Genomic DNA, 14,913 nt, shown 5'->3' with positions numbered 1-14,913 from the left:
GTATGTGTATTCCATTGTTATGCCTTGGCTGACCCTTCCGCGACGGATAAAGCAGAGCCTGCAGCAACGGATAGAGGATTGGAAGCAACGCAGCAAAACACTGCTGGATCAGATATGTGCGGTAGATCCGTACTACGTGTCTTCAAACGAAAATCGGTTTATTGGTCAAGCCTCGTATGCTGATATCGCAGCTGGACGTACTAGTCCGAGTTCGAGAAATTGTAGTCCATATAGACAACAACGAGACGTTATTCCTTCTACCACGGTCACGCAAGTATTACAACCTTCGCTTATACGAGTTCAGAAGTCGACTGTAGAATGTCTTCCATTAAACGAAGCACAAGTGTCAAAAGTACAAATTCAGGAAAGTGATCTGGACAAACCAAAGACGCAAGTGCAAACCAAACTGCAGGCACAATGCGTGCAGACGGTGGACAATCAAGCTACAATTGAAGTGGAAGAGAATCAGCAAGATATACCCGAGGTCCTTGTCGAATCGCCCGTAACTCATCGAGGACGATCGCCTACGAGAAAAGTAAACTCGTCTGCGAAAGACCCAAAGGCGACAGTGATTCAAGAGGAAGAACTCGGTAGATACGATAATCGTCGACTTAACGTGACTCCCAGACAAGAAACACGAGCAGAATCCACAAGAAACACTTTGAAATTGCACAAAGAACAAAAAGGACGTTCGCCCAGTCCTATGTGGAATTCGGGTTCCACTTCTTATGCCGATATCCTTCGCGGATGCATACAGACGATGCAAGTTAACACTGCTTTTGCGGAACCATCAAGACCAGAAATGGTTCCTTTATCCGGGGAATCTTCAGGAGGCCGAACTCTATCACCTTGCACGGAACAAGTCGCTGAGATTTTCACTATGAATGTAGATGAATCTCCACAAATCACCGAAGCTTCGCAAATCGCATCAATACAAGAAACACAGGTAGAAGACATACAAATCGCGGAAACTTATCCTCCTGAAATTTCCGCAGTGAAAGTAGAAGAGCAAAGCTACGCCGAATCTGGACCAAGCAATTGGACCGACAAACATTTGGAAGATATGCTGCAACCTTATGAAAATCTGCCCGGACAGTCGGTCACAGAGACGGTGCAGTCGACCGAGATCTACGACTATATGGTACCAGAGCCGATGCCAAAGTTAATAGGTTTCATCGGGTCTCAGCTCGGAACATATCCAGTGAGTTCGTATGTTTATGCATCTTCCGGTCATCAACAAGTCCAACAACTCGATACCGCAAACTTGAATCCTTATAATAATAGCACTTTGACTTACGCGCCAGAGCACTATGTCGTGCCAACTTCATATCTTTCAACATCGGATATTTACCAACAGACCTCAATGCAACAACAATGTCCCGTTAACGACACGAGACACGAGATTCCGATGTTGGTAGAGAAACCTGTTGAAATGCCAGTAGTTAGACAAGAAGTTCCTAAAGACGCGATTGTAACCGAATCTATCGATAAGTCTAAACAGAAAGAACCTGTAAATGTCTCAGAAACTTCTATGATAACCAAAACGGAAGAAAGAGATGCGTTACCATTGAATGAGACAGAGATTAAAGGACAAATCTTTTCTTATGCTCAAATACTCTCGCAAGGACTCAGTCCGCGCATTACTTCATCAACACATGTCAATAAACAGGATGTTATCAACAAATCGCCGATCGTGGATCAACAGAATAAGGAGCAATCCTCTTTATCGTTTAGCGAATTATCACCATTACAAGAATCCAAGTACGAGCAAGATTCAGATTCAATTCCGAAATCCAAGCAATTTAGACAGTCCAAAAAGAACGATTGGGACACGATAAAGAAACGGGAGATCAAAAAGAGGCAATCGAATGATAAAACTGAACAAATAGATGAGAAAAAATCTCGAAAGCTTGTCGATAAGTCAATAGAGAAACAGAACAAGGAAAAATTAAGCCCACCAAAACAGTTGGAAATACAAGATAAATCTAAAGTCATCAGTGATAGCTCAGAAGAGAAGAAAAGAGAAGAAAAACCAGTGCAACAAGAAAAACAAATTGATTCTAAAGATATGAATCTGTTGCAAGAAAAGAAACGTAAGCAAAAGAAGAAAAAGGTAGACAAATCTGTAGGAGATGAAATTGACAAAGCTCTTAAAGAGATCGAGGATATGGATAAGCAGAAAGTAAAATCTCAGAGAGAAAAGCTTAAAGAGCAGATTGATGAACAAAACAAATCTCAAAATTCTGCTGATGAGACGCTGGGAAAATCTAAAGATGAAGCTGACAAGAAACAGAGTAAATTAGACGAAACATCCATAAAATCAGGAAAGTCTAAAAAAATGACCAAAGTAAAAGAAAATGTATTACTTGAACAAGCTACATTGCAAAATCAGATAAACGCGAGCAATCAATGTATTTTAAAAGATAACGTGAAAAATAAAGAAGATATAAAAAACGCGAAAGTTTCAAATTCTAACAATGAAGAGAAGGTTCAGAAAAATATTTCCAACAATATGTTAAAAGATCAGCCTCAAATCGATAAAGATATTTACATTAAATCTGATAAACCTGATATTAAAACGAAAAATAAGAACAAAACAAATAAAAACAATACAAAAGACAAAAAACAAAGAGAAGAATCTTCAGAGAATAAAGTTCAGGGGCAATCCGATATTGTAAATGATAAAAGTAATGATAAAATAAATATTATCGATGAAAGCAATAAAACCGAAATTACAGAACTGTCAGTCGCTTGCAAGCTCGAATTGGAAAATGAGAAATCAAATACAGTAAAGATTGAAAGCACAAGAAAGCAAAAAAATGTTTCAAAAAAAGAGAAAAATAAAACAAAGTCGAAGAAGTTAAAGCTGAACGTTGAGACTAGTAATAAAAATCAAGAGAAACTTGAAAACGATACTAAAGAAATAATTGATGATAAATATTTGAAATCTATTGAACCTGTCATTGATACCGAAATGAAAAATTCTGAATCAAAAACACTTGATACCGCGGAAATCGCTAATAAAGTGAACAGCAACGCAAAAAATAAAATTAATCCTAAAAAAAAAGACAAAACTTCTAAAAACAAAATGAAATCTAAGGTAGAAATTGATCATACACTATCAGTAATTCCGACAAGTAAAGTTCTAGATGAGACTGAAATAAAATTGAATGAAACAGAAATCGAGAAATCAAGAAATAAAGAAACCGATGTTCCAAAATCAGAACAGATAACTGAAACTAAAATTACAGAAACAGCAGTAATTGCCAATCTTAAAAAAATTCAATCGAAAGAAATAGAATTAACATCCAATACAGTTCCGCAAACACAGGATATAGAACAAACTGATATCAAAATGTGTAAAAATGATAAAATATATTGCGATGACCATGAAGCTAAAGAATTGAAAACAGAAAATGAAAAACTGGAACATGACCAAGCAAATACTAAATTAGAAACGGAAAATCTTATGAGAGAAAGTTCAGAGACCGCAGATATGACGGATAAGAAAAAAGCTATTAATAATGATATTAAAATTGAGAAAACTGAGAAACATGAAGCAGAGAAACGTCAAATAAAAACGGGGAAACAGAAGAAATCTCAGAAAGCGAAATCTAATGCTCAAGATAAAAATAAAGTAAGAAAAGATAACATTGAAACACCGCAACTTGTTGAAAGCGAAAATAAATCTGTTGGAGAAAAAGACGAACTTAATATCGAATCTCTACCGAAACCTCCAAATGTATCTACGATAGAAAATATCGTTCAAGATCAATATATAGAAAAAACAAATGAAACTGAATCTGTATTAGTACCCGACAGTAACAGTTGTCTTGTTCAATCAAAAACGGATGCCGAAAATAACCTCAACATCAAAATAGACGAAAGAGAAAATACAACTCTTAGCCAAGTAAATAAACACGTGCCGTCTCTTTCTAAAAGCAAGAAAAAGGACAAGTCAAAGAGCCAAACTGTCATTCAATCTACGACATTAGCACATGATATAAAACCTACGGAAACATCTGAATTGAGAGATGTGATTCAGACTGCAGTTGTCAAACCAGATATATCAATAAAAGGAGACAACGAAACTATGGAAAATATCAAAGATGCTGATAAACCAGAAGCAGTTTCTATTTTAAGTACAAAAGTGACAATACCGAGAAAAGAATTGGCTGTTTCTACAACATCTGAGAAATCAACTGAAATTATTTCTGCTGTAGAAACTATTCCTGTAATATTTGAATCTTCATCAGAGGTGAATAACATGAACGTAAAAGAAAAAGATCAGATTGTTGAAGAAGAGAAATTTAACCATCATAAACAAAAACCAATTATCGAAGATGACAAAGATAATGAGACCGATGTTATCGAAGATATTCCAATAAAAGATGAAAAATCGGAAGATGTCACATCTAAAAAAATAAGATCGAAATGCACAAAAAGGAAGGAAGCCTCATTTCCTAAACAGATCACTGAACAAACAAAACATTCTTCTTCCTTTTACGACAAGTTCCAAGAAAAAATCATTTTCAAGGATAATTTAATAAAGGAGAAAGAGATTTCTGAGCCAGCAGGTCCTGAACAAAAATTAGACAAAAATCTATCTTCGCCTACAAAAATTAATAATATTGAGACCGAAGAGACGCAAGAAACTAAAAAACAATTATTGAAAAACACTGAGGCTGAAATTAATCCTAAAATTTCGAGCGATTCGGTCGGCGAGGCTAAAATACATGAGAATTTGGAATCCGAACAATTGCCACCAATAGGAAAGGCTTTGATTATAGAGAAAACGGTTACTACTGTAACTACCACCAGTACCAGTATTCCAGGATCGATAAAAATCAAACCCGCCGACATCAAATCCGTGAAGTCAGTGGAGATTTTAGAAAACATACCCCTACCCAAAATCGTAGGTTCAAAAGTTACCGAATTGATTACTTTGCGTCCTGAAACCGTGGAGGCTAGTCTCACTACTACTTACGCTAGGGTAGGAAACGATTTTATCGTTTCTAGTTGTCCAACGCAATCGAATCGGGCGACGAATTCTGAAAAAATAGGTTTAATTTCCGCGAGTTCCACCGAAAACAAAATGGCGTCCGACGAATCAGCTTCGTTTGATGATAGCATGCGAGATAGGAGGGAAATTTGCCCGGGCATTTCAAACAAATTTGATGACGCGCCAACAATTATTGAAGATAAAGAAAGAAAACTTATTACACTTTCGGATGGTAACATAAAAGGACAGAAACAGTCAATTTTATTAAATGAATCCACAATCAAACAGGAAGATGTCCGTCAATCGAATATAAAAGTTTCTGAAAGGGAACGTAAAACAGATGATGCAAAGAAAGAAGAGAGAGTCTCCGTTGGCATTATTTCACATAGTGATAATATTATAAAAAATGAAGATATTAATAATTCTGTCGAGACGAATAATATTACAGAAATTAATAAAATTGATCAAATTGTATCTTGTATTCCGAAAAAGGAAGAACTAGAAGAAAATAAAGTCAATGTCCAAGAAATAACTCAAAATGATCAAGAAGAAGCAGTAGATGAACAAATAGGAATTGAGACAAAATGTGAAAATAATCTCACAATCAGTAAAATAAAGAGCGAGAATATACCCGAAAATGTGAAGACAAAGAAACAAATAATACCTGATTATTTATTAGATATTATTAAACCTTATGCAATGGATCGTCACGCTTATAATCAGGCAGAAAGTAATTTTTATCGCAATTTCAAAGTAGTTAAAATAGTAAAAGAGCTTCAGCCACCCGCTGCTGTAATTCAGACAAAACCAGAAAATATAGAAAAAATTATACAAGAATCAGTGATGAAACCTAAATCAACAAACCGAGAAATGTCTGAAATTGATTGCAGAAGACATGCTCTTATCATAGAGACACCAAAATATCCGATCAGCAGTTTTTACGAGATTGAGTCACAATGGATTAAAAATAAATCCATCTCTGAAAAATCTATGTCTGTTTCAACTGATAACTCCGATTCTAGAAATTCTGCAGTAGGAAAAGTTGATCAAACTGAAGAGAAAATGGCAGTAGATGCAGTGTCAGTCGAAGAAGTTCGACAAGAAGAAATTCAACAAGATATAACATTAGTTAACTCAACTGCTAATACTATATCACTCACTAACGTAACAGAAGATTTAAATAGTACCAGCAGTGATTCAATATCACAAGCAATTAGCAAAAGTACAGAATTAAATGCCTCTGTTGCATTACCCATTGAAAAAATCAGTAATACTCAGCTGGCAGATGCTGAAACAATAACAGACACAAATATACAAATGAAAGAAGCTGTTGCGAAAAATAATATTAAAATTGAGCAAGAATTATTAGAAATTGAAACAGCACCAATGATATCATCTATAAACTTAGAATCTGATGATGCTTGGATGGCCCTTCTTGAGGAAGAAATAATACTTGATGACGACTTTGACGTTCCAGAAACTCGAACAGATGTCGATATTCAAATTGAAAAAAGAGAAGGAGAGATTGAAAAGAAAAAGCCAATTATTGAAAAACAAGAAGAAAAGATTGAAAGAGAAGCAGAGATTGGAAAACCAGGAGAAAAAGTTGAAAAGAAAGAAATAATAATCGAAAAACAAGAAAAAAATGAAAAGAGAGAAACGATGATCGAAGAACGGGAAGAAAATATTGAAAAGGAAAAGGCAAAAATTGAAACTTCAGATAATGCAACTCTGATGGAAATTGCTGTTAAGGATGAATATCATACCGGTATAAAAGATATTCAGAGTGATATTTTGTATATGGATAGCAAGAAGCAAAGCGACAAAATGAAGAATCAGCCAAAGAAGAAAAAGGAATCGAAACATATTAAAGACACGAAAACTAAAGACTATACAAAGATTAAAGCTGGATCTAAGAAACAATGCGACGTTGAAATTAAAACAAACGCTACTGAAAGCTTATTGCCAACACCAAGTAATTTAGAAAAACATAGAAAATTGGAAAAAACTGAACCTGAAACAGATAAAATAGAAAAATCTTTAATAGCGGACGAAGAACAGTCCAAATCGTCCAAAGATGATGTAAAATTGAAACAAAAAGCGCAAGATACTATTGACGAAGCATACGAAAAACCCTCATCAAAATTCGAAGAACATAAATCTAAATCTAATAGGAAATCCAAGAAGCAAACCGACAAATCTGCAATAATCAAAAAAAATTTAACAACGTCAAAACATCAGGATAACACGAAAGAAGATCACAATAACGTATCTCCTGTAACAACGGAAGTTAAATCGAATATACTTGGAATATCATCGATTGTACAAAAACAAGAAGAATCAAGAGAGAATAAATACGACAGTTCATTAAATTCGAATGCCAAATCGTGGGCAGCCATTGTCGGTACAAAAGATGTAACGGAAGCAATTGTTTTGGAAGACAATTCTTTAAATATTGAAACATGCCCCATTATTTGTCAAGATACAATGAATAGTGCCAACAATATTGTAGAAACTGTAGAAATTCCATCAAAACAAGATATACATTCCTCTACATTGGAAACGAGCAAAGATATTATCGAGGATATAAATAAAACAACAATGACGGATGAAATTACCAAACCAATCGCAGAAAAATCCATTGAATCAAAGAAACAACTCAAAGAAAGCAATAAATCTTATGCGCAAGTCGCAGCCTCTTCTCGACAAACTTTCCCTCAATCTACTCAAGAAAAAGTATATGCTATTCTTAATACATGTATAATTGAACCTATTCCACTGAAACTTGATCCTAAAGTAAACAATGCAAAAATATTCGATGAGATGCATGAAAATTTAAATACAGAAAAATTATTAGAGCAAGATAAGCAAACTGATAAAATAATAATGCAGCAATCTGCTGATCAAAAAACGGATGTAGCAAAGTCTAGTTTCCAAAACGAATCAATTCCTTGGATAGAAGAAATAGAGGAAGAAACATCGATACTCCCGTCTATCTGTGCTAATCCTACTAGTTCAAAAGATGATGAAACAAAACCGGAAACAAATACATGGGCTGCAATAGTGGGTAAAAAATCCATAGAATCGCCAGAAGTTAATGTTCCTAGTCCCGAACAAAATCTGAAACAAATTGCAGAACAACGACCTTCGGCGCAAGTTCAAATTTATGTAGAGGAGACTCTCGAACCAGAGCCGATAGAGAATTTGATTCAAGTAGACGAACAAGGTTTCATGGAATTTGTCAACCGAAAAGAATTGCGCTCCAGACGTTCTAGATCGCGTTCCCGAAGTGCTAGACGAAATGATGGACACGCAATTGCAGAAACTTCAGATGGGAACAAAAAAGTTAAAACATCCAATATAGGATCTGAAAATGAAACCAAGAAGAAGATTGAAGATAAAAATAAGGAGCCTGCACAAAGAAATGAGAATGAACAAAAAATAATTGATGTGGACCGCGACGAATTAGCGAAAATTATTAAAAAAGATGTTATGCAAGAACTTCCTAAACCATCTGAAAAGATTAATGTATCTAAGAATAAAAATGCAGTTAAGCAACAAAAGGACTCGAATAAACATAAAAAAGAAAATAAGAAACAACTTGCTGAGAGTAAAATTCAGAATCCAGAGAGTAAAATTATTCAAGAAATAAAACCCGAACAAGACGAAACATTTGAAGACAGAAAAAGTAAGTCGGAGAAAAGCAAGTTTAGCAAGGATCAAATAAAACAACACGTTGAAGTTAATAAACAAAAAGAATTAACACATATCGAGAAACCGCAAAAGGAACAGAAATTTGTAAATGAGATGGAAATATCTAATCAATCTCAATCGAAAAATATTGTGACTGAAAGTCAGGAAACTAAAAATATAGAAGACCAATCAATAAAAGAAACACAATTAATTGAAGATATAAATGTACAAGAGAATAAATGTAAAAATGAAGAAGAATTTCTAGTTACAGAGCAGAGTAATGCTACGAAATCTAAGAAAAAATCGAAAAATAAAAAAGCAAAAGTCGTTACTGAACAATTGATTGGAAATATATATGTTTCCGATATAAGCAAAAAAGAGGTTCCAATTGGAGAGTTGGAAGAGAAAAAGGAGTTACTAATAGAGCCAAAATTAGATGATGAAGTAAAAATAAAACTCGAGGAAGCAACTACTAGAGATATAATATATAACAAATCCACGAATTCGGAGAATGAAGAAATTCCAGTAGAAAAGAACAAACAAGAAGATATTAAGCAGCAAACTATTGATGAAACTACAGAACAAAAAAGCATTGAACAGAACGTGATACTTGATGAACCAAAGAATACAAAGATGTGTGAAAAATCAGACATAAAACAAATAGAGGAAAACAGGAAGGAACAGAAAGAAATTTCTAAACTCACAAAAACGGAAAAACGAAAACAGAAGAAAAAAACAAGAGCTTTAGTGCAAAGTGAAGAAAGTGAAAAAAAAGAATTTGGGGAAAAGGAAATGGAAGAAGATGTTGTCCAAACCAAATCCATCGATTCATTTGGCAACACAAACATTATTGAAGATACTAAAGTTGAAAAGATGGTTGAAATAACAGAAGAAGTTGCAAATATTGCACCATTAAAAGATAAAATGGATGTTGCATCTGCGAAGGAAAATAATGAATTGATAACTGAAATACAAACTGCACAAATAGAAACAAGTGAAAAATCTTTAGAAAAATCCGAAGCTGTAATCGAAAATAAAACATTACTTTTGCAAATAAATCCCATAAAAGATCAAGAAAAACACAAAAGTAAAACTAAATCCAAGAAAGAGAAACGGAAAATCAAATCTCAAGAGTTTGTAGAGACATTTACGGTTGATTCTACGGAAAGTAAAACTTTATCTACTGCAGAAAACACTGAGATTACAAATATCTCTAAAGATATAAATGATGCACAGATCAAGGAAGGAGATGTCAAAAATAAAAAATTAAATAATGAACCAACTGAAATTTTACAATTTTCAAAGGACACATTTGATAAAAACGATTCCTCTGTTACATCGGAAATAATCAATGAAGAAAACATTGAGAAATCTGATTTACTTGCATCTTCTATAGGAAAAGAAATAGTTGAAATTCCACTATCATCCGAAAAGACAGATAAACATGAACAAAAATCCTTGGAAAAACATGATGCCAAAATCGAAGATAAACAAGAGTCTAAGAAACAGGAAAATTTATTAAAATGTTCAAAGAAAGACATTACTGATATTATGGATGAAAATGTATCGACTACAAACAAATTAATTGATGTAACTACAAAAGAGACAGACTTAAAAACAGAATCAAGTTTCGATTATTCAATGGAAAAGGAAAAAAGTGTTTTAACTGAGACGAAATTTGAGGAAAACTTTGAAACATCTAATGAGGAAACAAAAGAAGAACTAACTGTAGATTCGGAAAAGATAAAAATAATCACGGAGAATGAACAAATTACAGATAAAAAAGAAAAGCTCGCTAAATCCGAAGAAACCGCATCCAATTATGACATCACTTTGACAATAGTTGATACAAAACAACAAACTGAATTGCCTGAAATAGAAGAACCTCATCCTAAACCTGATGACACTTTGGAATTGTACGATATTACGATAGTTAACAGTGATCAAATAAAATCAATAACAGATAATATCGAAGAAAATAAATCTGATGAAAGCGAAAAAGATAGATCCAATCTAATTAATAATATTCACACACCGACAGAATTATCGAGCGACTTGATAAATATCGATGCAAAGCATTCACTATCACTCGGCGAATTATCTTCAGCTGAGCAACACTTCTTCGAAGACGAGGACAAATTGAAGCACGTCGAACAAGAGAACTTCGATGTTTCGATCGAACCCATCAAACCCAAAGTACAATTTTACATAGCAGATGAAATTTTAGTTTTAAATTCTGATCGACGGAGGAAGGACGTTCCATCGACGTCTATTCCGCAGGAACAACCCACCACCCAATCCAAGTTACACAATTCACGGTATCTTTCCATTGACCATGGCTTCTGGCCTGATAAGCGATCCTATCATGAAGCCGAACGCGATCACTTCGAGAACTTAGCCGTTCGCGCAAAGAAAAGACTCTCGCGCGGTAACGAACGTAATTCCGACGATCGTAATCGTCCCAGAGATCGCGATGATGACGATCGCGACGGCGACAATTCGGGCGGTAGATCGCAGCATTCTTACGGCGACTCGCGTTTGTTTTTCGGTGGACCCCAGACGGAGCGTATGATAGCCGACCTGCCAGGTGGCATATGTAGTTGGAGAGACTATAGTACTTATTTATCGAATGAGAGCGAGCGAACGCCGGATCATCATAGCTTGTCATTTGGCGCGATCGACAATCAAGCGAGTGGGTCAGACTCATTATTGGATTATTCGTTGCCAAATGATAACGTCCGGTTATCGTCTCCTGATCACCATTTAACAACGTTTCCTTCCTCCCACGATCCACATACAAAGTCTCTGGTAGACGCTTCCGAAGTAAATCCCGAGTCTCCCGCTGTATCTTCTTCTTCGAATAACTCCCAAAGTTCCGATCCTAGCACTCGCATCCAATCATCGACCTTCGCCCATCTTCGTCCACGATCCAAATTGCATTTAGGTAAAGAGACGTGGCAAGATCCTGTGCAGCAGTGCAATTCAGACGAGGAAGCGGAGAGAGAAACGATTGCCGAAGACAAGATTGAAAAGAGGATACGCAGCATCCAGGTGCGATCCCCGTCATGGCCAGTGTTCGGTCTTCTAGTCGAGTTTGAATCAAGTTCCATTGTACATATGTGTATATACATGTATATGTATATATACTCGTTATATTGTTTATTACTAGTTTTTCCCTCTCTTTCTTCTCTCTATCTCTCATTTTATATAACGATTACACTTTTCTTTTGCTGTTTAATACTGAGTCCAGTATGTGTAACTTTCTTATGTGATTCATCGGTAGCGCATGTATATATATGTATGTGTGCGTGTGTGTGTTTGTTTATGTGTACATATTGTTATTACTCTCTTCCTGCTATTGCTGTATCGAATTATTATTACTGTAACTCTGCTTTAATCCCACATAACAGGACATTATTATAATTAATCTTTTATCGATGGAGACAGCAGATTAAAATTAATCAATAAAATATATTTGTGTCTTTTGCATGCAATAGTAACTCTATCATCTTTCTACATTACATTATCTACATTATATATGCATAGATTGCTTATTATATGTATAGATATTACATATCTGCTGTAGAATGTCTCTTCACATTACACATAATCCAACATACCAACCTTTCCATCATTATGCATAGCTTGTAATACCAAAGGTTCAAGATATAATATATAATTGAAAACAGTAATTTATGTAATAAAGTATTTCATTAGCAACTAGTAGGGAATAAAAATTGATATGCAGTTTTTAATTCTTTTGACTTTTGATTGCTGGCGACTTTACGTGATAGGTCTTTGCATTCGGATTGCTTAGCAAAATATTCATTGACATCTTGCATGAAAACTTTTCCATATGTAACAACAAGAGTGTTTATGCAGATTTTTATAATAGACGTTGAAGAAGTTCTCATCGACATTGTCTTATTATTAAATATGTTTTATATTGTGCCATTTTGTAATCTTACCCCATGCAACACCTTCTTTTACAGGTTTTTAAAGTTTTTTGATGCTAATGAAATTAATGCGCAACGTGAAAAAATTTATTGGACTCCATCGTGTTCATAGCATAATTAAGACAGTAACAAATCTTACAATCGACGATGTGAAATTAACTAACAAGCATTTATGTTTTAGGATACTGTTGAGGAAGGTCTCGTTTCTTTGCAAACAAAACTTATGAGTTTTGAAGAAACAATGGGCTACTTACCTATGGACAACATAGAATCCATGCTGTCATCTCTCATGGTAAGAATATAAAAATGACTGATTTAGGGTAAATTAAACGAAGAGAAAAATAAAAGACTTGTTATTATCAATTTAATATTGTCATAAAATCCTCTTTATATCTACTTTAGACTATGTTGACGGAGCTTCGCACCTACGACGAGCAGATTACACAACTTCAAAGGAGATTAAGCGAGATTCCTGCCGATATTGAGTCTCAAAGGCTTTCAGTAGCTTTGACGGAAATTCACACGCGTGTAACTTCGCTTCTTAATGAAGCGGAACAAGGACGGGTGGCTGTCGAACAGGCGCGAGAAAGGCGAGAAAGACGCGGCCAAGAGATTCAGACCTACAAATTATTCCTCGAAGAAACAGAGACTTGGCTAAGAAACGTCGTATCGAAAATAGACGAGCAACATTCGTTTAACACCAACAAGGTCTGTTGGATCACGTTATTCATTGGCATAAATTAATTATAATAAATGTAATCAAACGCATAAATTTAACGATTAAATTCGGTGATTATTAGACCTAAAACATCAATATATATAATTTATAATAACTGCACACGTGAAATAATAAATACTGATGATTCGCTTGTCGCAATATGCAGATTTTACAGGAAGAATTGGAGAATCGCGCGAATCGTGTCTCTGAATACGAGTCATTACCGGAAGTGAGCGCGCTGGCGATAGCGCTGAAAAAAGCCCTCGTGAATGCGATTAGTCAACTCTCACAAAAGCAGCAGGTATTCAACGTTTTCCAAAGTTTGGGGGCTTTCGCAAACATCACTCTTTTTGGTGCCTCGATCGCTTAAAATAATATTACAAAGGATTCAGAATAATTAATTCCGGTTTCGCGAAAGTTAGCCGAAGATTATTCGCGCTATATAGAAAAAAAATATTAAAAACTTGCAAATTAAGATTATTTTACTTTTATTAAGAACTATAAATGACAGATAAAATTATAATAAGCCATTAATTAATAACTGTACGTAATAAAATAAGAAGAATTTTCGGATGTGTGAACATCATAAATCTGCATCAAAAATTGCTGCCTCTTACTTGAATAAGAGTCTGAAATATTCACTTTCGATTTTGATAATTATACGAAAATGCGTAATATTTAATAATTATGAACGGTGAGCGCTAAATTCTTTGTAATAAGAGGTAATAAACAATGTTCGACATATGATACAGGCATTCTAGTCATCGGGCTTAATAAAGTAATTTCTTTTGCACGGCTTACGGACACAAAAGTAATTTTATATTCTATAGAAAACATTATTCTGGATATATATATATATATATATATCTTTTTTTTTCTTTTATCATTATGTCGCTGCAAACAAACACATGCGCTTCTCATCACGCACATTTCATTATAGATATCACGCATCGTACATTATTTCATATTATTTATTTATTGTACATTATTTGTACATTATTTGTATCATGATTGTTATGTATTTTTCTGTTAATTTTAAGGTGATGGATGTAGAATAGGCATTGCATGTAATTAGTAAATGGAATGTTAATACATTGCTGTAATATGTCATGTCAATTAAAGAATTCTCATTAATATCCCTCTTCCTTTTTACTTTCCATTGTTAATCATTATAGTGTCATACTCAGCGATGTGAATAATTAATTAATGATAATATTATCATAAAAATAATTTCTACGTAAAGTGTATATACAATATGTTGACCATTAAGATTCGACAAGTGCGCGTGTGTGATTTATTTCAGAAATATTATACAATTCTGTACAAAATAATGCAACAAAATCGATCAAATTAATCGTAAATTTAATTAAAAATAATTAAATAATTCCTATTCCAAATCTTTGACTATACCAGGGTGTCCCAGAATAATGGGGACTAAATTCGTGTGCAGATAGAACGAACCAAACTAAGTCGAAAAGTCCTCTACCATTTTGCAATTTTCGCAATAGTTAACAAATTATTAATTATTAAAAATAGCTGTATTA

At 34.3% G+C, this 14,913-nt stretch overlaps 1 protein-coding gene across 8 annotated transcripts in view; it reads left to right on the top strand.

The window, feature by feature from the left end:
- Nucleotides 1-14,913, top strand: part of Msp300 (Muscle-specific protein 300 kDa) — a 106,170-nt gene that overhangs the window by 59,129 nt on the left and 32,128 nt on the right. For 6 of the 8 annotated variants that reach the window (XR_014426093.1, XM_083046628.1, XM_083046626.1 and 3 more), the window contains 4 exons: nt 53-11,746; nt 12,833-12,943; nt 13,054-13,359; nt 13,536-13,670. Coding sequence is in view for 7 of the 8 variants with exons in the window: in XM_083046628.1 (XP_082902754.1) it covers nt 53-11,746; nt 12,833-12,943; nt 13,054-13,359; nt 13,536-13,670 (12,246 nt within the window). In the remaining variant the exon portion in view is untranslated. The remainder of the gene's footprint in view (nt 1-52; nt 11,747-12,832; nt 12,944-13,053; nt 13,360-13,535; nt 13,671-14,913) is intronic. The other 2 variants (XM_083046624.1, XM_083046631.1) reach the window with 2 other exon arrangements.

The sequence above is a fragment of the Prenolepis imparis genome, unplaced genomic scaffold (genome assembly GCF_030444845.1).
Source record: "Prenolepis imparis isolate NDT839.2.m4 unplaced genomic scaffold, iyPreImpa1.0 SCAF_9, whole genome shotgun sequence".
Lineage (NCBI taxonomy): Eukaryota > Metazoa > Arthropoda > Insecta > Hymenoptera > Formicidae > Prenolepis > Prenolepis imparis.
This window is presented reverse-complemented; position numbering and strand designations above follow the sequence as displayed.